The 27290-nt window shown below is 37.4% G+C and overlaps 1 protein-coding gene across 1 annotated transcript in view; it reads right to left on the bottom strand.

Annotated features, from left to right (window-relative positions):
* The window catches only part of gpc5a (glypican 5a), a 110471-nt gene that overhangs the window by 34209 nt on the left and 48972 nt on the right, over positions 1 to 27290 (bottom strand). Inside the window, exons 7-8 of the mRNA XM_051379037.1 lie at positions 22545 to 22665; positions 8346 to 8508 (exon numbers count right to left, since the gene is read on the bottom strand). Coding sequence (XP_051234997.1) covers positions 8346 to 8508; positions 22545 to 22665 — 284 coding nt within the window. The remainder of the gene's footprint in view (positions 1 to 8345; positions 8509 to 22544; positions 22666 to 27290) is intronic.

Raw genomic sequence — 27290 nt, 5'->3', positions numbered from 1 at the left:
TACTGTAGGTATTGAGGTAATACTTTACTTTACCTTTCTTGGGTTCTGGCTGGACTGTCAAGTCTGTCATGTGGCCTTCTGATAGTTCAACCCTTTCAGTTCCAATTATTCTCACTCCATTTGCATCCACCCAGCTACATTTGTCTAATCCAAATGGCTTCACTGTTGCATTACTGTAGATCCTCTGGTCATTCAGGCTGATGGCTTGCATGTAGATGACATGACAGATCAAAGCCCCCCTCATGAACCTTTATCTCATGCTTTGTTATCTGACTAAAGGGTTAAAGCAGGTTTGCAACAAATGCAAGACAAGCATTCCAAGGATCCATTAATGCTGCAGTCTTCATGGTTGTTTATTCAAACTACAGCTAAGCAGTATAGTTGGAATCAACATCATGGAAATAAGAATTTCTTTGGAAGATGTAGTTTGTGGTGCTTTTGAACTGTATGGCATCATACAGATAGGTGTTTCTGTCATTTAGCCTACACTCATCGATATAAATAGAGTGGACAAAACAATAGAAAAACTTGTCTATATAATGCAACACAGTTCAGCAGCACCAAAGCAAGAGCTTCCAAACAATAAGGTTGAGTCAACGGCTCTCTAACAAAAACTGAACATTATAACCTTCATGAAGGTGGGATTTAATGCAGGACTGGTGTATTGGACTGCATTAGTTTTAGCTTAGTTAGTTTTAACTGGCAACTGAGTATTTATATATATATATCTCAATATTTTAAATGTATGCAAATTTACATATAAAGCAATCAAACTAAGGATCACTGCAATGTCATGTTATGAATTCCCTCAAGTACATCAGAAACTCTTCACACCAGTAGAACAAACATTTCCATAACTGTTTTTACAATTTCCTTAAAAACATAATTTTGGCAACAGAGTTTGACATTTACTGTATATAAAATAGTATATCATTCAACTTTAATATTCTATTTTCATACTACTTTTGGTTCTACTATATTTTTACGCTTGCCCATTTTTCATGCTTCTAACACATACCTTTATTAAAGTTATATTTTTATTGCAGGTCTATGAGGTGAGACTTTTTACTTAAGTAAAGGGTCCGAATACCACTGTCGTATACAGACTGTGCTCCAGTTCATCTGTTTCAACTTCGTACAGTGACAGCTCCGTCTTCCAGTAGCTGGTGCTTTGGGCCTCTGGTGTTGTTTCCAATCCCCTGCTGAGCTTTGGTCATCTATCGGCACACATGTCCCTTCAGCTTCAAGACTTTGATGTCTGACAGGAGTTTCCATGCTAGACGGTAGTTGGATGGCGCTATTCCCTTGTGGCTGTCTTTCATGATCAATACATTCCTACATTGTGTCAGACAGTCAGTATGGAAATCTCCTGGTGATACATTTGTGGTGTTTGGCTTTAATGCAAAACTATTAGTTTCTTTAACCATTGGGTGTGGTTCATTTCAGGACCCATTTGCTTTTCTAATGGTGACTTCTGCTCTGGAAGATTGCAATAGTCTGGTTTTAGGTCGATTAGCCACTGAGCATTGGTTTTACTTCATTATTCTTTAACTGAAACATGTATTTGCGCATGTCTACAGTTCAGTACCAAATCTAAACCAAAGTCATATTTCAACATTAGCTGCTAAAGGTTTAATTACATTATATTCCCCAACAGCTACAGTAGCAGTTTAAGTTACAGCAGCTCCTCAATATCAATGAGACTGACATTCAACACAGCCTGACCTACATGGTTACTACTGTAGCTAAAATTAAGGCTCATCATTTTTACTTTTTACCCATTTTCATTGAAAATAATGATACTATTTTAACATGTGAAGATTGGTGTTTTTGGTCTACTGAAAACAAATCAGTGAGAACAATGGAATATGGTTTGTGACAGAGCTTTTCATTTTTGTATATTCAAAATAAACGCTAATAAATTCAGACTTCTTTTCAAAGTACAGCTTAGAGAGTACAGTGAAGTAAATTGAAGAAATATTCCAAATCCAAAAAATATTTTGAATTATATTATTCACCTAAATTTCTAGATGAGTCGATTGCTATTTGTACAATGTATTTCACCTTTAGTCAGAATTCCATATAGCAACTGACATATAGCATGTGACCATAAAACTGCACTATTTGGAAATGTGTCTTCCTGAGACATAAAGTCTTTCATGAATAACTTAGTTATTAATTAGTTCAGTGGGTTAATTTAATCGAGTGACAAACAGACAACCTGGGAGTCCAACCCAGTAAGGCTCACTGGTCAAAAGCTTATGAGACACACTGCTGTAAATGATTTTGATCCCATTATTACTGGCACAGAGGAGGGCAAGAGTCACAGCAGGTGACCTAATTTGATCTCACACTGTAATGAGGATAAAGATCTTTCTAATGGGCACAGAGTAGTATTTCAGGGCCTGTTAGGAAGACTCAAAATGGCTCCCAGTGTTAGGCTTATTACTGTATATGTGCAACAAAGTGGCCACGATGTAATTCCCAATCCCTCAGATCTCTCATTTAGAGCTGGAACATATACACCGTAAATCATGACAGAAAATTAGTTTGTATGCAGATAACCCAGCTGAATACTAATTATCGTATGACATTAGAGAGTGGAGGCGTTCTACATGCAACAGCTACATGCAGTCGTTTACCACTAGCCTGCAAGGTATAGGCTCAAACATCAAATACTCTCCTGCTGAGACACTACTAATTAATAAGAGTCATGGTAAGGGAGCCTCTCCCCTTCCCTTCATTGTGCTTACTTGCTAGGAATCGATTTGCGTCTCTCCTGCTGCCACTGTGTCTGACAGATGTCTTTTTGCAGTACAACGCTCACGCTGCAAGCAGTCACAGTGTCTGCAGCTGAATCACGCCAGGCAAGATAAGAGGCACAGAGCTGTCTTTTGGGGTTAGAGCATGAAAAAACCTCTTCGTTGTTCTCCACTGCAGGCTTTGTTGACAGGTCACAGAAATCCAAGGTTTAGAAATGGATAAAGGGAAGTTGAGAAAAACCTCTGTTTTTCTTCTTCTATTAAGTACATGTTGCAACAAGCAAGGTAAGTATGTTTTTTGTGCTAGCGGCACAGGTCTAGGGATAGCAATATTAGTCAATTGGTCCCCCGTTTTAGTACAGACTGAAATATATTATATAATACTATTGGATGGACTGCAATTCAATTTTGTACAGACATTTGTGGTGCCCAGAGGATGAATCCTTATGACTCTGATGAGCCCATTCATTTTCATCTAGGGGCACCAGCAGTCAGTGAAATCATCATTCAGTGAAATTTCCTTAACTGTTCCCAGATGATGAATGCTAATAAATTTGATAATCCTCTGACTTTTCATCTAGCGCCGCCATCAGGTCAAAATTCTAATTCATCCAATACTTTGCTTTATGAGAACATACATGCAAAATTAGTGACATTCCCCTCGTCCTCAGCTGTAGCACCATTGTGTTTCGTAATAAATAGCAAATGTTAACAACATAACATGCTAAACTTATATAGTGGACATGGCAAAGATTATATCGATAACATCTACATGGTAGCATTGTCATTGTGAGCATGTTAGCCCAAAGCAGCACTGAGCTTGAGTATAGCCTCACTACAGCATGGCAGTACTCTTGTTTTTTTTATCTCACAACTGTGTCATGATTACCATAGCTAAAATGGCAAAACTGGATTTATTATATTCAAAGCTGAGCTAAGCAAGGTTTTTATGTGATTAAACCAGGTGTATAATTATGTCATCAGGCTCAATCATAAAGTAGGGCCCCAGCAGAGATACTTCTAATCCCAACTACTTGAGACCAGTTGGCTTCAACTTATCTACTAAAATTAAGTTCTGCATATCACACAATTTCTCTTGTTCTGAATTTGTGCAATATGTACATACAAGGAGTGTAACACTTGCACAAAGCACACACAGCCACACCAATACAGCTCCACAGACATGGGATACATTATAGCTTTTCTTAATTAGTATTCCAATTATGTCTATTATAATTAGTCATTTCAATCCTGGTTATGATGCTTTACATGTACTTTAACGGGCTGCAATACACAACACTGTGATCTTACAATAGGTTTGACATTGAGGTGCTAGTTCTCATCAGTGGTAAATGTTCATTTTATTTATTTAAAAGTCAGACGTGTGTTTGTTGAACCAATGCGCAGGTCTGTAAGAAGGGAAAAAATAAGACCTGATGTGGGAAGAAAATGCATGATAGATCCTGGATACATGCTTCAGTACATCTTGGTCTTCTTTAGTTGGTGTTACCCAATGAACTGTGAGAAAGATGAAATGAATCCATCTTTTTCCATTTTTGCTGTGTGCGTTCAGTAATTCTCACGAAAAAACCCTAAAACCTACCAGTCTTTTACAAATACAGTGACTACATCGGGTAGTTCAGCGATCTGCAATAAAATAAATACTACCCTACTACAATTTCTATGCAGTCAAAAATCCTTGAAATATTTCTGAAGGATGAACTTCTCACATTGTTGCTTCTTGTCACATACACATCATTCTCGCATAACAGCAATTCTGCTTAATGAGGATAATCCCTTAAATCAGGCTTGTATTGTCTGTATTGAGCTTCTCCCATTTTATTTCCTTATCATCCCGATCTATCACCATGTTCTGCTGATAAACATCAAAGACAGAAAGGAAAGGGATTATGGATAATTGCAGAGAAAGAAATCAAATTAAATTATACATGGTGTCTAAGTATCTGGCACTGAGATGGCAATATCACTGTACTCAGTTTACTTTGACAGACTGTACGCTTGTCATGAAATGGCACCTTATCATTTCTATATAGTCTGGGATTTAAAAACTCAGAATGTATATTCAATTAAATTTTTTTTTTATTTTATTTGTATAGCGCCAATTCATAACAGAAGTTATCTCAGGACACTTTTCAAATAGAGCAGGTCTAGACCGAACTCCTTATAACATTAATGACACTATGAAAAAGATCAGAAAACAAACCACCACATCAGATATTTTTCTCACTTTGTTTCTCAACACTTCTCTCTCAGTCTTCTTGTGATTTCATTCTCTGAAGAACTCCACAGTGACAGTTGTGTTATTTAAATCTCTGTTCATCCCTGTTTGTTGATCATCAGCTTGGTGAGATGTTATTAGCACTTTGGTTTTGATCTCACCTCCATGGATTTTTTTTACTCGGTTCTGTGGCCACATTTGTTTCTGGTTCTATAGTTGTATTTAATATTGTATTTCTGTCTCTTTGGCTTTCTGTCTAGAAGTTTTTGCACACAGACTGAAATAAAAACGAACACAGTTCATTAATAGTGTATCACCACCACTGTGATTTCAACTCATGGTAGCCAATTTATCAACACTGTTGCTACAGTGAGATGTAACTTTTAAGAACTCTCATTGTATTTCTAGCAACAAATAAAGCTAAATTAATTACATTTTCCACCCATGGAGAACAAAGTTAATGTATTGACTGTCAAAGCATTTGGCAACAGCTCAGTGCAGCTGATGTAGATTTGCACCACTTGTCTGATCTAAACAAACGTGATGATCACAATGCATCCCAGATAGAGGAAATCCTCCCCCTGCAATATGAGCTGTCTGCTGTTGCAAATTAACTTCTGTGTTATTTAGCATCAGGCAACTTGTGACCTCAGATAATGCTTTTATTTAAAAGAAAACCCTGTTGAGGTTGCCTCCTTCTTGAGGAATCATAAGCAATTTTGTTGTGTCATTTTGCTCAGTACATTGAATCTCATCAATATCTATTTCATACTGAATCAAAGACCTCAAATTTGCCATCAATGTTAGGGTCACAGCTTATCAGTTTTGATTGGCTGCCATTCTCAAGAGGTCGAGTTTTACCTAATATGAGCTCGTCAGAGGGCAGACGCCAGAGGGGAAAGTAGAGAGACATGAACCTCCAGAGAATTCCTCTAAATTACGACAAACTGCACTGTTGTACATGAGAGTAAACATCAAACCAGGCTTACTTTCTCACCTCTGCACAGCTGGCCAATGGTGGCATGAAGTAGGTGTGAATGTCAAATTATCCGATGTGGAAAGTTACAGTTAACAGTCGCACACAGCTTCCCAGTGTTAGAAAGGTGTGGAGGAAAGTGCTTTCCATAGCCATTTGACCATCTAACATGCATTTCTGAATGAGCATGCCGGCAACCTATGCTCCCCTGAGGGCAAAGTTATCAACACTCCCTTCTCCTAGCTGTGCTGAGCTTGGTGCTTTCTTGTGGCACGTGACAAGGTCAGACACCAAATATCAATGTTGTACACATGCAATATTCACATACTAATCCATTCCATGTAAGTTGACTGACCTGAATAGAGGATGATTATTTGGCAATACAGAATTGCTATAACTGTGTAACAGATATTTGTGCCAATTTTGACTCCTCTCAGCCATAAATGTATCTCTTATCAACCCTTAGCAGATATATACAAAGACTTACATTAGCAGGCAGAGTCTTGGCAATGCAAATGGCAATGACCAAGTGTTTATTGGCGACAAAGAGTCTCATAGAATTGGTCATATGGGGGTTTAACATGTGTGTATTAACCCGGGTTATACACCAGTTAGTGTCTGAAGCTGTTCCATGTCTATGTTGGTTACAAACAATGACGATGAAGAATGATTCAGAGGACAGTGGGTTGATTGTTTATCTGTGACCTTCATTCACTCCTACAGGTTGAAGAGGTGTTTTGAATTAAATCTCCTGTATTATACTTTCTATTTAAACTGTGCCTGCAGATGAAAACAAAAATTAGATGGACTGATTTAATTTGTTTTTAAGGTAAGGTTCAATTAAGGTTAATTGTAGCCCAAGTGCAGTATTTTCCTCCAGTATGATGATGATGATGATGATGATAGTATTTTTAGTACAGTAAGGATTTGCTGTACTTTCAATCTGCTAAGAGAGAGTAATGAAACATTATGTTTTTAATGCTGCTGAGTCCTTGGCTTGCAAATTCTTCTGATTAATTAAATTATATTATAACAATAAACCCCACAGAAAAATACCTACACCAAACAGCCACTAAAAAATGCTTTTTTGTAGCAATAAATTTAAAAAACAGCACAATACTACAGGGACTGACCAGAGAGGTTTGGATCAGGTGGGGAATCCTCAGTATTTGTGTGAGGGTCAGGCAGCAGGACACATGCTCGACAGAGGTCACAACAGACACTGGGTCATAAATATGGGAGACAGGCTGATCTGGCCTATGACAAAGAAAGGGCGGCTCTACTGTAATGGGTGATAAATGTCAGAGCCTCCCTACAGCCTCAGATGAGCGATTGTTAAGCAGCTTCCCTGAGCCTGAGCTGCAAAAGCCTCGAGACAGACTGACAAGCAGTAAAGGAAACATTTACACGGATTGAACGGCTTGTTTGGATGACCCCTCCCCCTTCCTTGCTGTCGCTGTAGGCAAAATGAGAGAGGTGATTAATCAGGTTGTTAACATGTTTGATGGAGAGTAGAGGAGAGAGGAGAGGAAGAATCCATGTGCTGAGAGGAGAGGAGAGTGTGAAAGGTAGCAGAATGAAGAGGAGAGCTCCAACACTGTGATTCATCAGGGGTTACTGATCCTCTGTGGAGCCATCATTTTTAAAGTAACGGGCCATGATTGCAATAATGTCCCCATAGCAACTATTATCTTTAATGACTATTATTATGGCTGTCATAAAATGAAGACTGGAGCAAGTCTTATTAAAATATAGTCTTCACTGATCAAAAACTAATTCTGCAACTTTAGAAAGGTAGATGGTTAAAAGGCAGAATTCAACGCATGCACTGAACATTAAAAAAAAGCATAAGAACATCCATATGTATAACTTGTTATTGTGCATTTATTGCTGTTATTTTATCAATCTTACTTCATTGTTTTGATCTGATGTGCTTTGTGAACCTTTATTATTCTCCTCCTATTGTATCTTATTCATTTTAAGTACTCCTTAAGTATGTTTTGCATGTTTTATGTTTAGTTTAGTTTATTACATTTATTTGTTAGGGTTTATGTACAAAAAACATAACCTCATACAAAGAGAAGAGCTTTGGCACGAGTTTAAGCCACTTTCCATCTGCAGCCATAGGGTAGGTAGACAAAAACACTACCAATACCATTAATACAAATAAAAGTTAAAAATACAATAAATGCAATCTAAATTTAAATCCTTACACTCCATCCTATATATATATATATATCATATAAATGCTTGTTCTGACTTGATTGTTATATTCTTTCTATGTCTTGCTATTTACCTCCTTAGGGCAATGGGTTCATATGGTTAATTGGTTAATTGTTCAATAAAATTACAAAAAGATGAGACTTACATTTGGAGACTCTGGAGACCTTCCTCTTATTCTCGCTACCACCTGAACCACCACAACCGTCCTCATCATCACAGTCGCCACTATAACGTCCCTCTGCGTCGCCACTTCCTGTTTCAATCTGGTCGAGTGAGCCCAGTTTAGGAATGGACTTTCCCTGTAACAGCTGGTTGTGAAAAAAGACACAGAAAAATAAGAATTTTTAGTTAAAAAATATCATTTTTGAACAAAAGTAAAATGTGTGTTTTAACTCTCAGTTGATGAGCCCATGCTTTAAACGTTGTTCTATTTCCTACATTATATGTATATATTCACATTCAACATTCACAGCAGAATACAGTGAACAAGGTCCTCTCATGGCAAGGACAGTACAGAATATGCTATCAGAAAATGAAGAGAAACACGGGGAGAAAATGCAAAAGAGCTGCTGATTATGCTGCTAATCAGCCGCAGTCCTCTAAGTAATTAAAAACTATGAATCTACAGAATGATTGCACTGCAAATGGATTTTTAAAGTAAAAGTTTCTGCTGCATCCTGCTTTCTTAAATAAGCACTAGAAGTGCTTGCAATATTTAAAATAAAAAGTTAAATTCCCTTTTCTGTTTGTTTGTTTGTTTTGAAAAAAAATTTAAATAATAAGCCCAAAATATGCATTCTTAAGCTGGTGAATTAATGTTTATCAAACTATGAGAATCAACAATTATCCTGATCGCCACACTTCAATGAATCAATAGTATGAGTTACAAGAGGCTCACCCTTCCTGGCCACAGTGGCCTGCAGGGCAGCTAAACTTTCTGCTGTATTGCTGTGCAGCAGAATCTCAATCAAAGACTTTGTGAACTCGATACCAGGGGAAATGCATACGCTAATTGGCTCATTTAAATTCATGGTGCGTCATTGGAAACAAGGGAGACTGCTTTTGTTGATCAGAAAGGTAGTGTCTATGCTAATTAGTTACTGTTGTGGTTCAGTGCAGGGGAGCAAAAGTGTCAGGGTTGCTGCCATGGCTGAGCTGGGACATATCTGTGCTCATAATTAGCCTGTCTGCCCCTCAGTGGTGACAGGTTAGAAGATTGGAGAGTATTGAGAATTTGGGCAATCTAAGCACTCCTTCCATGTGTGTAATTGCTATGATTTTCTTTCCTTTTATGTCAGAGATCTGACCAGACTTTTAATACATTATGTGGAATAATGGTTGTGTGGTGCCTGAGATTAGTCTGGTCTGGGAGTTTGACTGTATTGAACTTTGTACTTTACAGTCCAGGAGGAAGAGCACTACTTGAGGGCTCAGTATGTCCAGAGTTCAAAGGCTGTCGCCTCTGAACCCTGTTCACAGAGGGGACCGCAACTTAGAATAATTAGCCTACACATATGAGACACTATGCAACCTGAGCTTTAAGATTCACTTATATGGTTTTGATGTATGTGTAAATAAACCTGTGAATACACATGTGTGAATTCACAGGTTTGATCCTACAAATTGGTTTGACACCTTGGAGGAACAGGCACCAAAATTAAAGTCTAGCAATATTCGGTAACACTTTATAATGAGTACACACTATTAAGCATTAGTTAAGCATTAATAAATACTGAATTCATAATTTATAATGCATTTTTCTGACATGAATACACATTAATATGTAGTTTATAAACACAGTTAAAATGTTTTATTCATCATTGATAAGCACATTAGTTATGGATTAGTAAATACTGAATTCATCATTTATAAAGCATGTTCCTGCCGTAAATACTCATTACTATGTGGTTTATAATCACAGTTATAAATGTTTAACTCTTCATTAATAAGCTCATCTATAACGTGCTAATGATTGCATTTTCATATTTTATATATGATGGATTCGGCATTTCTAAATCAAGAAATACATCACTTACTAACCAGTTATTTAGGATTTGTCAGTGGTTTGTAATATCATTTAGAAAGTGTATGTAAATGATGAATAAACTATTTAGATGTACATTTCTGCATGCACTCGCACATCCACTATTCAGACATGTATGAATGGTTGGTGACTGTGTTTAACTGTGTTTATAAACTACATATTAATGTGTATTCATGTCAGAAAAATGCGTTATAAATGATGAATTCAGTATTTATTAATGCTTAACTAATGCTTAACAGTGTGTACTCATTATAAAGTGTTACCCAATATTCTATATTTTCTTCTTTTTTTTATTATTGTCGACAACTGGCAGATTCATTTAATTTGCATCAAACACTAGTAATGCATTAATCAAGTCTTGTTTGCTGATGATATTTCATAGCAAACTAATTTGCTCTAAAGCTGAGGAAACATTGGTCATGTTTGTCTGTGACTGTCAATCAGCTGGCTAGTCATTACTTTTACTCTTCAGGGCCAGGGTAGTAACTGCTCTGTGTTTGATTGTATTGAACAGCTGTAATGCTCTTTCTGACACACAATGAAGTGAGCCTGAATAGCCTAACAGTGTTATTAACCACACCTCTGTGAATGACATGGGGCTTTGTCTAACACTCTGCAGGTGCTTTGATTCATTCAGTGCATCTCCAGATGAGAAACTGCTCTGAGTAAGCACCCTTGGGCAGGCCTCTGGCTGTTATTGCAGTGTGTGGAGAGGTAAAGACGACCAAATAATACCAATTACTCTTTTCACAAACAAAACTGCCCACATGCTTGTAAACTACTGCGCATTTGAACGAACGGATGAATTTTCTAGACACAGCCTTAACCTAATAACCTTTGCTAATTGGTTGTTTTCTTTTCTTTTAAAATAGCTGCACCAATTAAGAGCCAACACAACAGGAGATAATGATGAACAAAATATTTTCTGCAAATCCTTAGTAGACAAGCTTGTGGTCGAGTAAATGTCAAGATTTAAAAGAAATCGGATAGCTATACGTATCAATGGGGTAAGAAAGAACACAACATATTTAAAGATATTTTATGAGCTCTCTAGTCACTCTCCACACTGCAAATTCTCATATGGTTATTATATTTAACCTGAACTAAGAAGGGAAGTGGGCATTTATTTGACACAGAGTATCGTTAGAGACAATCCTTTAGATCTAAATTTATTAGGAGATATATTTTAGTTCCCATTTGCTGTAGTTCATTTGCTGTAGCTGCTCTTTACTGTTAATGCAAATTCAACAACACTTTGTCCATCTGTTTCATTAGAACACATCTAATTGGAAGTAATTAGTCAAAGATAACTGGACTTAGTGTAGAAATTAAATTCTCATTTACTTCAGTGGCTAAAATATTTCTAACACTAATATCCAGTGGTGGCCATCCCTCTGGCACTAGTGTACCCTTGGTTGGCCAAGTGGCATCCTAAATTTCTTTCACGTAACTGGCTGATTGGAGGGATAGTAACAATAGGCCCTTTCACACTGCTGTGCAGAAAAAGGCAATTATTTCCCATGAAGAGGATGGCTACGCTCTCTGACTTCTACAACAAGTATCCAATGGGATTCTGTCATTGACAGGAGGGAGAAGTTACGGTGATGACAATTTTACTGTCAAGAAAAATGGCAGCAAAGTTCAATTGTTGCATCTCTGAACTCCTGGAGTTAAGTAACTCTACTCTCCAACCAAGACTCAGTGGCCTGGAGCAGATCCAGAGAAATACTCAGAGGGTCAATATTTGCTTGGGAAAAATAAACAAATTAAAATTAAGATAAATTGAAAGACATTTCATTACTGTGGCACAATGTAGTGATGGATTGATTAGAAATATGGTGGCAATAGAAATCAATAAACTGTTTTATTTCAAAATCTTCAGACAATTTTCCAAATGTGTGTCTTCTATCATTTCATTCATTTCCATTTTTTTGCACATTATTTTTAAAATAAAGTAAATGAATGTGTTCAATTTGAGATAAAACCGGGAGCCACCCCTCTAGATCTGCTCCTGAGCATGGCAGAAAATATAAGAGATGACGAAGATAATCAATATTGTGATTATTAAATTCTGATGTAGTCGGTATAAGGTAGCCCCTTTGTAGAATGTTGTGCTCTTCTACATTCTGCACAAACTATTTGTTCTAGTGTGTTTTGTCTTAAACCAGTGTTAAACAATATCTAGTGGCTTGTGCAACCACAGACAGAAATTGCTTTCATGTTCCAGTAAGTTACAAAAGTTCATCTGGTACTGATTTTTGTAAAAGGTTACGTGTTAAATGCACAGGCAAACACCATGATGGTGTCCATGGCAACCACCATGTCTGTAAACATTTCATCAGCTGTCCTCTGGAGTTACTGTTTGATCAATGGCAGGAAACACACCCGGGAGAAAACTGCTGAGTCTCTGCTGTTTGCTGTTAATAATAATGAGGATAAACAACGATGGCTACACGAGGTGAGAGAGGAACCAACTGGAGTTGGTGTACTGGAAATTAGGAAAGTGGTTGAACAACAAACAATATCAGCAAAGTAGCAAAAAATGTGAGCATGTTAGCATGATGATGTTAACATTGAGCTCAAAGCACCACAGTGCCAGTGCAGCCTCACAGAGCTGCTAGTGTGGCTGTAGACTTGAAATCACCCATTGCTCTTGGGTCATATTTGTTGTTTACATGCTCTCTTGTCTTCCCTTTCTCTAGTAACCTCTGATCCCCACTCCCAAAACAACCCTGGCCACCGGATATATTTTACAAATTTCTAAACTTGTTGTACACATCACAAACTTTTTCATAATACCAGCTGCTTCCTCAGGAAATCACAACAAAGACTTTAGTTTGTGAGGCGTCTCAAAAGATTTGTCATGGGAACCAAGGCTTGGCTTAACTTTCATCACTGCACCATAGAGAGTATATCCTGACAGGCTGCATCACACTACATGGTTTGGCAGTTTTGACTGTACAGGTCTGGAAACTGCAGCAAAACACTGTAAAGCATAAAAAATTTACTGGCACAGACCTCCTGCAGCTTTATGATATCTTCATTACCCGCTGCATAAGGAAAGCCCAAAGCATCATCAAGGACACCAGCCATCCAGCCCACACACTATTCTCACTCCTGCCATCTGGAAATGCAACCGAAGCATTAAATCACGCATCACCGTTTCAGAGACAGTTTCTTCCCACAGGTAGTCAGAATAATGAATAGTACCCACACACACAGACACTAAAACTGTGCCTATGATGTGTAATAGTTCTGTGTTTATTGTGTATTTTCGGAGGTATCACTTAATTATACTATCCATTGTGTTTTTTTATTTCTTGTTGAAGACTGAGAGCGCCACAGTGCAACACTTTAATTTATTTTTTTAGGACAGATGAACTTAATAACAGCATCTGCCTCTGGAGTTAAACTGAAGGAGGTGAAAAATTTACTCTTAAACACTACATCACGCATTTCTGTCCATAAATGTATTAGTTTATAATACAATACAATAAAAGACAGCAGAGAAAACAGGTAGAAAATCTCATTTTACTTCTGTCTAAAGCTTGAAATTTTCACTCAGCTGTCAACTCCAATTTATGACCTCAAGCCATTATGGTATACTTCAGCTGCATATACGCTAATGGAACAAGGTGATGGCCATGTTGTCTTGTAAATGTACGGCCATTATCACTACATTTATCCTGCCTACACAGTCGACATTTCCCACCATCCCAAAAAACTGCAAAGAATTCAGAAGTTTTAGATTACCTATAAAAGACAAGTAATAGCATACATTTATAGTCAATTAAAATGTACAGAGCAGATTATGTATGGGGTAGATTTCTTAAAGAGGTGCAGGGTGTCACATGGCAAAGTGAATCACACCTTCAGAGATCCAAGATGAATCAAGCAGTGTGGATTTTTAAGCTCATTAGTATTCTCTTTGAGAACATTCTTCTATATAGAGGGTGGAGGAGAGATCTTACAATGATCATATTTGCCAGTCAGAGGAGAAAAGTGTCAGGATGTGAGTCGGCTCCCAAGACACATACTGTCATTTTCCATTTCCCTCACTGCGGCAGCTGCGCTGACAGGCTGTTTATCCAGACCAAGTGCAGCAGCAGCGAAGAGGTAGGAGGTCAGTCAGTGAGAGGCCAGAGTAGGAATTAGAATATAATGTGTATTTTAGAGTAATACTATCATTCAATTTAACCCTCTGTCCCATGGCTCAAAAAAACAAAAACATTCAAGGATAGTGCTGGGGATATTCTATATTTGTGTTATTGCCTGCAAATCCCAAAAGAGCAAAACCAACAATGAAGTGATTGTCCTAGTGTGTAAAGTAGGGATTGCACACTATGTTTTTTTCAGAGCTGATACAGATACTGATACTAAGTAAACCGATTTGGAAGCGATAACAATGCAGATTATTGAAAATAATTTGCATAATGGATCCAATAATGGATCCGATAATCGGTCTATCCCTAATTTAAAGCCTGATATATCTTATTCCTATGTAACAGACCTTCACTGTTGTCCAAAAACACATCAATGAGCCACAGCTTTGCACTAGATGAGGGAGACAATCGACCACACACTGTCCTGCTTCTGTAAATAAACAACAATCATCCACAGTTAACAATAGTCCCCAACAAATGCTTTTATTTTTGTCTGAGTAGAATTTGCTAAAAACTACAATGACTAGCTATAATAGGACATTTTTATTTTTTATTTAAACTAATTAAAGCATATATTCATTACCTGCTTTTTGAACATTTATGTCTTTGGTGTGAACCAATGGGCATGAGGGTGAGTTACAAACAGGTTGAGGAAGTCAGAAAGTATTGGGAGATGCAGTGTAATGCCACTGTTTTCAAATATGTAAACTCAGCCATATCTTAGCCATACTTAAACTTTACCTACATATGTGGTAGGTAAAAGAAAACATTTAAAAAGACAGAAATATGTTAACTGTGAACATTGTGGATACGTTCAGTGTGAGCATTTTTAACCACCTTGATAAATGCAACTTATGACCAATATCACAAAGAGGATTATGCTGGATTTTAATCATGGATAATCAATGATAAAAGGTGTTATCTACAGGTATGCAGCTTAGCTGGATTTGTCTTAAAATGTTTTCATTTACCACATTTACCTCATGGGTATAATGAATGACAGTATAAAAAAAAACAAATTATTATGCTAGGTTTGTCTCCAATTAAGACTTGCTTACACAGTCCTGACATATCTGGCTTTACAAATTCCTTGCTGAATGCCAACAGGAATTCATTGAACAAACTGAATTTGTAAGTTATACACAGTGTTTGCGTGTTCAATATACAGTATCTAGAGAACAGGACGATGGTTATAACCGAGATTATCTTTGCTCCGTAACTGGACTTCTATAAAATGTTATGATGTGGTATGCACATTTCGGAGCACAACAAATAAAATGTGAACATATTCTCAGTGTTAATCCTTTGGACTAAGAAGAGAGGGTGCATGAATAATTCACAAGCAAAACTGCTGGTCAACCACCACATCAATGACTGGTAAATAATTCAGCCCGCAGACTGGGTGAGGAGCTGCTTGCTCCTGATTTTGATTGAGAGACACAGGGACAGGGCCTACTTATAGATTCTTGATGGGTTTTACCACATCAAGAGGAGAGGACATGCAAGGAGGAGAGGAGCCAACAAATAATTCATAGGAAAGAGCTGCTGATGAGCAAGATGATGAAATCTAGAGTTTGTACACTCAGATTGAATGATGAATTTGTCAATAGCTGCATTGCTGTTTTGTGTTTTCCTGCAGTCTCAGAATAGTAATGATACATTTCCATTCTAGGGAAACTGGAAGCGCTTTCCACACTTTAGTTAGTCAAGGTCAGGGGAGAATAAATGGAAACAGTAAAGAAGATTTCTGATATGTAGATTAAAAACATGAAAATCAACATTTGCATGGACACATCATTCTTATCCTCATAAAAATGCCCAACGGTGACGTCTTTAAAAGGTAATACAATATCACCTTTTGCCTTCATCCATATTTTAGCGTACACTTCCCTCTTTCTCTCCAGTCATTCAAAGAGGCAGCCTGCCATTCATGCACATATGCACATGTACTTTAAGGTAAATTTAATCATATTAATGAGGATCACTAATACTATTGTGATTTATAGAAGTAATATACTGTGCAGTGTAAACCCAGATGGGCACACAACCACTCATGTGCAGTTGAATGAGTATGTGCACTGATATATGTAATTTATGTTTTTGTTCAGCATAAACTGAGCTGCCATTAACGCCGACCACCCCACACACACACCCTTTATACTTCCTCCTCGCATCCTGTATTCATCAAGCCACATTTTGAGTGCATTACATGATTACCACTTCCTGGGACTCCCTTTCGTGTATTCTGTTCAACTTGCCATGAGCAAGACGGCAGAGGAATAAAATGTGAGGGTTGAAAACTGATGTTGACAATTCAGGTCATACACACAGGCTGACACTTGTGTCACACTTCACCAGCTAATGAGATGCCAATCAGAACTATTTGCAAATCAGACCCATTTGCAAATCAAGTCCCAATGAGATGATAATGCAAACTAGACTCAAGGACTGTGAACACACAAGCTGTTAAATTAATAGTACCAGATGTATAGTGTAAAGGTCTGTAACACAACATCACCTGTACGATTTCACCTTCCTCTATGTTGACTTCTAATATGAAAGCACAAGTAATTTCCATACTTTTTTCTGACTTAAAACAAGGCAATATACTTCAGACTCAACAGGAAACATTTCATGTGCCATGTTGATTAATTAAGTCTCTTTAAAACATTTCCTGCTTCAGAAAGCCTGAATTCAACAGCATGAGTATGATACTTATGACAGCAGGGGTTCTTTGCATAAGGATTAGATTGTTTTTATTGAAAAAAGTCTATACAAAAAAAGTCCATATAAAAAGGAAAACATTGGTCGCCTGTCATTGCTTTCTAAAACACAGCTAATGAAAAATGTTTCTAAATTGTTTAGGTCAGGGGTAGACAACCTGCAGCTCTTTAGCCCCTCTCCAGTGGCTCCCCGTGAATGAATAACTGTTATTTTTTAACATTTCCATTTATCATCATAGGCCTGAAATGTTTTTTACATTCTCCAGTTGTAATGTGTGGCCATTATAAATATGAATAAAAATAAAATGTGCATTATAAGTTACATCCTGACCTGGAACCTTGCAGAACCCTTAATAGTAGTGGATACTAATCTTGAGTCTCCCTAGCTAGGCTAGTTATTAAAAAAATAAAAAACAAGTCTCGGAGGAAAACAGAGAATTATTAGTGAGTGCGCTGATTTTGTTGTTTTACCACCAACGCTGCTTGCTTACAAGTATGCTTGATAAGGCTCAAATCTGTTTTGTGTCTCCAGACAGATTTTTATTTTTTATTTCTTGAGCCAAAAATTGCTCTTTTGTTAGCAAAGGTTGGAGACCCCTGGTTTAGAAAAATAGAAATACACATACAGAACAGATACAGTCTCATTTTATCCACACAGGCTCCAAGCTGCATTTTATTTTTTTAAAATACTCTTAAGTGAGACAATGAAAGTCCACGTAGACAGTTAATGAGAGGGCTGTGTTTTTTAGATGGAGGGCTCAAGTCAGTCTACTGCCTTAGTATATTCTTTATCTCCGGCATGCTGAGTGAAGTTATGAACATAGTCAGCTATTAAAATCCAAACAATCTGTTTATGATTCTGAGTCTATGTTGTGAACTTATTACCAAGTCTATAATGACCAATCAAGTACCCCCTTATGAGCTTTCCAGATGCAGTATGGGCATTTAGTGCTTTGGTAGATGGACTGACACAGTCGGTTTAGGGGATAGTAACGCCCCCACTGGTCAGTTTCAGGGTGGGGTAATCGCGGGACGCCTCAGTATCACTTAGGTGCCGCTAACATCTTGTCACCTGGTGGGAATTCAACATAAGACTTTTTACAGCACGATAATAACATCACACAAATTCTGCCTTTTAGACTGAAAAAGGAAAGTCATTATTCGCGCAACCATGTTAGCATTTGAACTAACCGTTATTCTCTGGTGAGAGCTGTATAAAAATAGAAACCACTTTTCAAAATCATTTTTGTAAAGCTCAGTGATGTTTGAACAAATTCTATAATGCTTTCAAATACTGTTTCTAATTTGCAGGAGCAACTGGGAGAAAACATACACCGTGATAAAGGATTTTGCAAATCAGTGCATTATGTAACTGATATCAGGAGTACAAGTAGCACAACAAAGCACATCCCCTTCAGTTTGACCCAGTGATGGAGTGTAATTTGGCTTGAGTGTACTTGAGATGTTGCTGCAATTAATTTTTGGTTATTTGCATCCTGTTTTTCAACGCTATTGAAGGAAGCCATCACACTTCATCCAATCACTTCTATACAGACTCAACAAGCAAAGTAAATGGAAAAGAATGGCAGCAACATCTTGAAGCTGGACTGCAATTGTGATCTGGTAACCAGTCCCTCCGAAATTTGTCTTGAATCATTAAACATGGATTTGCTTGCTGGACCAAGAGATGTAAAATCTTACATCTCACATACAAAGTGAAGTGAGGAAACTTACAAAGTTACAAACACTAATTTCTCAGTGAGTGTTTCAAGTGATGTTAGAGAAGATTTGAAGACCTTTAAGACAATTACAGTTTTTAGAGATTCTTGTTATTCACGACAATTACTCATATTTTCATGAGAACTTATTGAAAAGGTATTTTTTCAACAGCTAAATTTGCATTATCAACCACATACACAAAAATTGACCCGTGTTACAATTTTTAGAGTGTGTCATGACAGAAACATAGACATAGAGATATTATTTGGATACTATTTATATTCTGTGGGACTAATTAGCACTATATTTTGTTTGTTATTATTTACGTGGGGGATTTTTAAAATTTATAACAGTGGTTGATAATGTCTTTCCTGAAGAGAGTCAAATGTGAAATAGGAAGCTTTATTTGTGTTGTTAGACTCTAATGAACATCATACTGGTCAGAAATATCAGTGATTTTATACAGCTGTCTTGACAACTTTTGATGCTAACAATGTTATCATATTCATGCTGCATTTGTGTTTCATTACCTGATAATTGTTGGGACTCCAATTAAGAGTATTTTACAAGATAGCTCAATCTGTTAGGGTATCAACTGATTTCATTATTTATTAAATTTCACCACCACTCCAGGTCCAAGAGTCTACAGCTGCACTAGCAGCTCTATGAGGCTAATTTAAGCTAAATGCTAACACCAGTATGCTTACATGCTCACATTAATAATGCTAATATGCTATAATGTCTCAAGCAGCAGGTATAATGTCTATCATTATGTGTTCACCATATTAGTTTAGAGTGCTAGCAAGCTATTTACTACTTAGCACTAAACACAAAGTACAGTTGAGGTGGGCTCATGATAGGAAACACCAATATAATGGGGAGGGGAAACCACATGTTGTGAATGAGCTTTGGTTGTAAGTCTGTTGAAGTTGCATTGTCTTGTCATTGCATGCTGCCTTTGTTAAATGTAAAAGTAAATTCTGTAAACACATTTCAGTGAATTTACAGTCAGATGATTTTTCAGGGAAATTGGCAGCCAGTGACTCAGTCTGGTTGAGGGGTTCGTGGATGATTTTTATTACATTCATAGCAAACATTCATTCTTATTCATGTATTAAGAAAGCTACCTCTATTTTATTTCCATGTCAACATGCAAGACATTAAACCATAGTCTAGTTAACAAATTGTGCATCTGTTCTGTCATCTGTCTTTGAATTGTTCCAGGAACTTCTGAAAAAGTCACAACTTAGATATACCGTTACTACTGCAATACGTCGCTTTTTGTACAAGCTGTGAATCTGAAAATCAAATGTCACACTGTGAGTATTTTGTTTTTCTCATCATTTCTTGGTTACATATCAGACTCAGTTGGTGTCTTCACACACTACAGACCTGCCTCTCAGATGGATGAGTAAGCCGATATCTTTGTGCCCAAGTGTCACTTTTCATAACTGTTTCTGACAGCACTAACGAGTTCACACAATGCCTCGCTGTAAAACAAAGCAAAGCACGTGTAAGGACATAAATGCTTTTGATATAAATGGAACTTCAAGAAGGGCAAAATAAGATGAAAATCAAGAAAGAAACAAAAATTAAAAGAACAGAAAGAAAGAAAATACTAACTTCTCCAACATGTAAATGCAACTGATAACTGTTTATCAACTGTTGTTTACCTGCCGTGTTTATTCATTTACAGTCCTGTCTTCATCATCAGTACTGTTTGTATTTTATTTAAAACAACTATAATCAGTTTTACATGGATCAAATGTAAATGTGTCTATGTAAAAGTGCTCATTATTTGTGATAAACCGCAGACAAACATCACTCAACTCTACAGTTCCTTTGAGCTCTATGGAGCATTTTAGCATCAGCTCATTGTTGTTTTTGTTTTCCGGCTGCAACTTGACCGTTTCGGTTCACTCATTCGCTCTAATCAACCTTATTTCCAGAGAGAGCAGGCAGTTGTTTTCAGTAAACAAGCTCTAAAAACTCACTGTACACTACCTGCTCAACACCAAACAGCAGACAGACAAAGTTAGTGGGTAGCTGGCGAACACAGTGGAGCATTTAGCAAATAAAGAGAAAGATATTTCCCTCAGGATTTGGTAGAAACAAAAAAAAGAGTGAATGTTAGACTTATATTCACCAAATGGACAGAAACACGATTCCAAATGAATGATAATGTTGCTCCATAACTGCTGGATGTGTAAATAGGATACGGTAGGCTAATTCACCACATTAACTTAAAAGGTGATGATTGATGTGTTTACACTGACCCCAAGTGGCCAAAAAAACAGTTACTGCAGATTACAGGCACTCGTACAAGTGTTGTTATTAGATATAGATGTCTTGCAGCTGATGATAATATTGAAGTTAAACTTCAAAGTCCCTAATTTATGGAGGCATACATTAACTACTTGGTATCAAAGAGCGAGTCACTGATTATTGATCAGTTATTAAATCAGTAGTAAAAAAGGGTGAGTATGCAAGGACAAGGGGAACAGGTGGCAAACTAATGATGCTAATGAAAATGAACAGTTAGCAGAACAAGGAACAGAAAATGTGGACAAAAGAGGTGAGTATGTGTAATAGATATTTGATAATTGATAAAACAGAAGGCTTAAAGTTACATTCACTGAAGTACTTGCTCTCAGCAGATTACAAAGGATTGCATAATCCAGGCTGAGCTGATGATAATGATCTGTTTCATAGCAGTTACAGTAAATCATGTGTAGCATGATGAAGCAGATACAGAATTTCTGAGTGTTGAAGCTTACAAAACTTTCTCCTGTGGGTAAAAATTCATAGAACCACAAGGGCACATAAAGAGGAGCATTTAAGATGCAAGTGGCAAAAACACACAGAGAGAGAAAGACACAGTGAATGTCAACAAGGCAGATCAGGAGCTCTCAAATGGTTATGATATAGATTTATGTGTTCTGACATCCCACAGATGGTGTGAATTAGTCAGGGAGGGGGTGCCAGCACGAGGTCAAGAGAGATGACCCGGCCTTCAGCCTGCCACTTGGGAAACCAAAGCAACAGACACGTGGAGCTGCTGCTGCAGTGCAACAACCCAGAGGCTGCTAGACCAGCTGTTATTGAAGCTGCAAAAGAGAAAGTGCTCCCGTAAACTGCCCTAATCTCATCATCCTGAGAGATAAACAAGCACTGAAAGGAGCCACAGCAGCACAAACTTGCATAAAAGCAGGCTGGGTGATAAAAAAAAAAAAGCTACATTGATTTTGACAAAGAGGAGAAAAAGAATTTTGTAAATATGAACACACGCAAACCAGATCAAATGGGTTTCTAAATGTGTAATGATTGATTTTTTCATTTTTTCATTGCCTGGAGATGATTTTGCATGTGAGACTAGTTTTCTATTAGCCAATACTTACTGGTAATAGGAAATATGATATATGTGAATTATTTTGTTGAGAATTATTCAAAGGCAAAGAAGTAAGGGGCTTCAGCTTTGTGAGGAAACATTCAAGCCATTTGTGTGCACCTTGAAGAACAAGCCAAAAGCTAACGAGAAATACTTTGAGAATGTTCCACAAATACAACGAAGCACAGAGAATTAGCAGACTGCCTAAGGAGACATTTACCATATGTTTGACAAAAATATAGACTTCAAGTGGAGTGAGACTCGCAAAAAATACAATGAAAACGGAGAGAAAACAAGAGAGGCTCACCTGATTGATGTGTTTCAGTTTGTCAATGATCTGATTTATTACAGGGTCGGCTCCCTTCACTTTGACTTCGGGGTTGGTACTCTGAGCCTTGATCCCATTGCCCACCACACGGAGGGTATAGCTGTGAACAAAATACAAAATACAAAGACAGAGGGCTCTGTTAGTATTGTGGTAAATAGTTAGTTAGTTAGTGAGGTACTTGTGCTTTTCTTTATCCTTTAAATCCACTACATTTCAGAGGGAAATACTGTACTTTTCACCCCACTGTATTAATTTGACAGCTGTACTTACTAGTTACCTTTCACATGAAGATTACACATTAAAAAAACATATGATACGCTTATCCATGCACTCCATGCATTGTCAAAGATTGTGATTTATAAAAAAAGAAAAAGAAAAGTTCCTAGTTGAGGCTTTTAGTCATGTTTAATTTGTCTAGGAGTTGTTAGCAGACATCTCAGATTTATCTTGTGATCTTTTAGAGAGGGCCCGACCCCAAAATTCAGAACCACTGCACAAAACGTCTCAACTATATATAAAGTAGTTAAAACTAGTTCCATCATGAGTAGCTCCAACAGTACAATACAGCTTGGATAGATGCAGCAGTACAGTCAGAGTACAGTACAGTTTTTACTTTTAATACTTTAAGTATATTTTACTGATAATACTTCTGTACATTCACTTTAGGAATAGTTTAAATTCAGGATTTTTGCTTGTAATGGAACATATTTACACTGCGGCATTGGTACTTTTACATCAGTAAAGGAATTGAATACTTCTTCCACCACTGAGAAATATGCCGGTGATGTGTTGGAAAAGCAAACTCAGCACTCTCACACTGAATAAAGTCCAATCTCTCCAAATGATCAATATTCTGAACAGACACAAAGGTGATGGCACAATTCATTTGTAGGCATATCTTGGGGTTAAAGTGGGATCGGTGATGTGCAGGAGACATGATTCACCTGCGCATGCACGCATGGACGTGTGTCTCTGCTGCAGTGTTGCCGCGTATTCCATGTCTGCTTTATAAAAACTATAAATCAAGCTTTTTATGATCGCTCTTAGAAATGAAACCATTAAACCACTCCAGTATTGTACTCAAGTATTCAATTACGGTTTGTGTCTAAATGTGGTAATATGTGGCATTAATCCTTTCAGTTCATTGTTGTTATAGCCTGGTAACAGGCTTCACTTCACCTCAAGGACTGCTCACTCTTTAGTGTTAATACAGTCTGTCAGCTGTAATGACTCTGACCATGGCGACTAGTGGCTGAGCACAATTCACTCACATCTCAATCTCCAGCATATCATTTAATCAAACTAGTAGATCAAGGTAAAGTCACTCATTGTTGAAAGACCTGCTCAGCTCTTTGTATATGTGTGTGTGTGTGTGTGTGTGTGTGTGTGTGTGTGTGTGTGTGTGTGTGTGTGTGTGTGTGTGTGTGTGTGTTTCCAGCAGTTCTGACACAGTGCAGACAGAGCAGACAACGAAGGTGCCACTTTGAACTTTAATATCTGAATTAGAAAATAAATTTAAAAAATGTAAAAAATCAGTGGCTACAATGTCTGGTGGGTGATTTTGGAGCAGCTAACAGAAATTTGGGGTGTTCTTCAAGCAACACAAGGTCAGAAATAAAAAAAAAAGTATGAATAAATAAAGTGCACGAAGCATGAGTGCCTAATTTATTTAAAAGAAAAGGTGGGTGGCAGAATTCAAATTTAGTCTAGGTGTCTGGGTCCTTGAGATGTAATTTTGATGTTAATTTTCTAGGAGCTCCTAAATGGGATTGGTTTTGGAAAAATACAGCTGCCAGTCAGTGTCCATTTTTACTTTTTAATCAGCAGTTAGTCTGTTATCGTCACTATTTTTCTTATTAGGCTCTTCTCTTTTTGTGGCCTCTGTCCTCTCTTTCTCTGTTGTGGGGGCTGTCTTTGGGCTGGCAGCCACATCAAATGAAATATTAAAGTGAACATTTAAAATCTTTCTACAATACCAGTTCTTCTGTAATTTAGAGACCAGATGTACATGCCCAAAGTTGCTTTCATAAAAATGCATCTGTTTGACAGATTCATACAAAAACTATAACACAAGCTGTGAATGAGATTTGCTTCATTACGTGTGTGGGGGGGAAATTTGCTTGGTGCAGCAGCACAAAGACCAAATAAGTAAAGAAAAACAGATAATAAATAAATAGCTAATATGAGGTATATAAAGAATGAAATAAGAATACAAAAGCAATTTAAAACAAGATTACAGGGACAATAAAGTGATTAACAGCAACAGAGTCAAGCAAGACTAATATAAGTAAACAGCGTACACCAGAATTATATGATTAACAATACTTAGTGTTTATCTGAATTATTATAGAAATATAATAGATAGTGTGTACACACACATATATACAGTATATACGTATATACATCAATTTTGCACATGCAGGGCTCTGTGGTCAAGTTAACAACAATAAATATGCAGAGTCTGGTTATACTTAACATTGTGAAACATTCAAACTTTGGTCAGTGATAGAAAGAATAACTCCTTGGTTAGCTTCAGGAAAAGATTGTAAGTTCTGTTATTATGTTATGTTGGTTAACTTATGTACCCAGCTTTGCTCTGTTAGGTTTTTTTCTTGCTTTTATTGTTGCACTTTTAGTCTGGGGGTTTTAATGATATTTATTTTTGCAGTTTTATTGTATCACCTGTAACATTAAATATAAATGAAATATGTGCAAGTGGAATTAATACTAAGACTTAGTAGTCAGGCTTACCGTGAGTACAGATAACTCTTTAATCTGGAGCATCATTCTGAATATGACATATAAACATGTGCCAGCCTTTGACCAGACTATGCTGGTGGGTTGACCTTTCTTCAACCGAAACGGCACATCTCATAAATTAGGTTTGCTTCATATAAAAAGGGGTCTGGATGTAAGAGATTGGAGACTTCTTGTGGGTTGAACAGCTGCATGTTGTATTATAGAGTAGCCCATCCCACTGCAGTGCATGCCAACAAGTTTTCAGGTTTCCTGCCATAACAGGATTTCTCGGAATAATTATGCTTCTTGTGTGCATCTAAACATACTGATCGACCAAAAGCGTGAAAAGTGAAGGCCCTGTTTGCTCGCTGCAGTAGGTGCCTGCGGCTGGAGGCTGATGTGTTGGGACTAAACTGCACCTGAACCATGTATACTGGAGCTATGATCCCTCTGCCTCCAGCTCTGTTTAATCCCTGGACAAACCTGCTGAGATGAAGACTGTATGTGTAGGAACTGAAATGAAGATAGGCTTGTTGGGTCAGGTGCTACCATAAATTATTAAGGATATACTTGTTAAAAAAAAAAGCTAAAAAATCAATAGTGAAAGGATATTACTGTGCCCACTTGCACTTGTTGCCTTTGGTAATCTCACAGATTGTTTATAGTTATCATGAGACGACATCCTACGTAATAAATAGTGAAAAATTCACCTCGTTGTGACCTTTACTGCAGTATTTTTCCTCTTTCTGTACAGTGTGATTAATAGCAGATTGAAGAGATTACATCGGAGCCATCTGTGCCCAGGTCCACCCAATGAAAATGTGTACGGCCACACATCTGTATTAAAAGAACTTCACATTATTACAAAAAAATAAAAAATTATATTGTGAAACCCATAGACATGCATGAATTTAGTGCAGTTTAATGTGGAAGAACATGCGAAATATCATTGGTACCCATGCACGCACAGACATACAGGCAGCTCCTCTTGCATTCAGTAAGCAAGGTATTTCATTATGCCACTGGGATCCATAACCTGAAACACATACAATCTCTTGTAACATGCTGCAGGGCTGGCAGTGCAACACAAACAGTCTCCTGGGGTTGCAACACCAGAAAATAAGGGTCTGCTCCTTAAAAGGTGTCACAGATAAGAAACATTGATCACAGTCATCATATATTCTTCAGGGTGAGTAAAAACCATACAGTAGCATCAAGCACAACCTACAACAGGATATCAAACAGCTGAGTGATTGCCTGTTTCTCTGCGGACCAGCAGCAGGATTTTGTAATCCATACCCTTCTCCCCAAAGGGACCCTTGGTTTGCATCTCATCTCTGCTCACACTGCTGTTCAGCCCTAGATTGAAATTTTCAAATCATCTCATTCTTGGCTCTTATCCCTATCTCATTCAACTATATTTGTCTTTGAGTGCAAACCCTTCACGTCTGGAACAAAAAAATCTGAGGCCCTTTTTTTTCACCTTATTCCTTGACTTCACGATAGAGTAGGATTGGTATGTCAAAGTAAATTACTCTGATTAGCATGACTCTCATACTCAATCCAGTGTACTGTAATAATGTGGTTATGCTTAAAACACGGATGTAAACAACTGTAAAGAATTTGATGCTTTCTGATTGCAATACTTTTGTCTTAGGTGCATCGTCATATCTATAATCCTTTGATTAGTGCCGTGACAAGGAAAGGTTGAGAACTAAGCATGACGAACGTGGCGGTCACAAAGCACGCTGCAATTTACTGGAAGAAAACACATTCAAATAGATGAAACACAATTAAATGAAGAAAACATGTTTACCAAGTTGCAATAAACAAAACACGTTGCAAATATAGAAAACACAACCCAACTCAGACAACACAACCAAATACAGAAATGCTGCAAGTTGCACAGAAGTTGCAATGTTTGTGGATCACAGAGTTACTTACTCCAGTTATTTAGTGTTGTAAATAATATAATCTAGCGGTGTA

This window comes from Dicentrarchus labrax, unplaced genomic scaffold, assembly GCF_905237075.1.
Source record: "Dicentrarchus labrax unplaced genomic scaffold, dlabrax2021, whole genome shotgun sequence".
Taxonomy (NCBI): domain Eukaryota; kingdom Metazoa; phylum Chordata; class Actinopteri; family Moronidae; genus Dicentrarchus; species Dicentrarchus labrax.
This window is presented reverse-complemented; position numbering and strand designations above follow the sequence as displayed.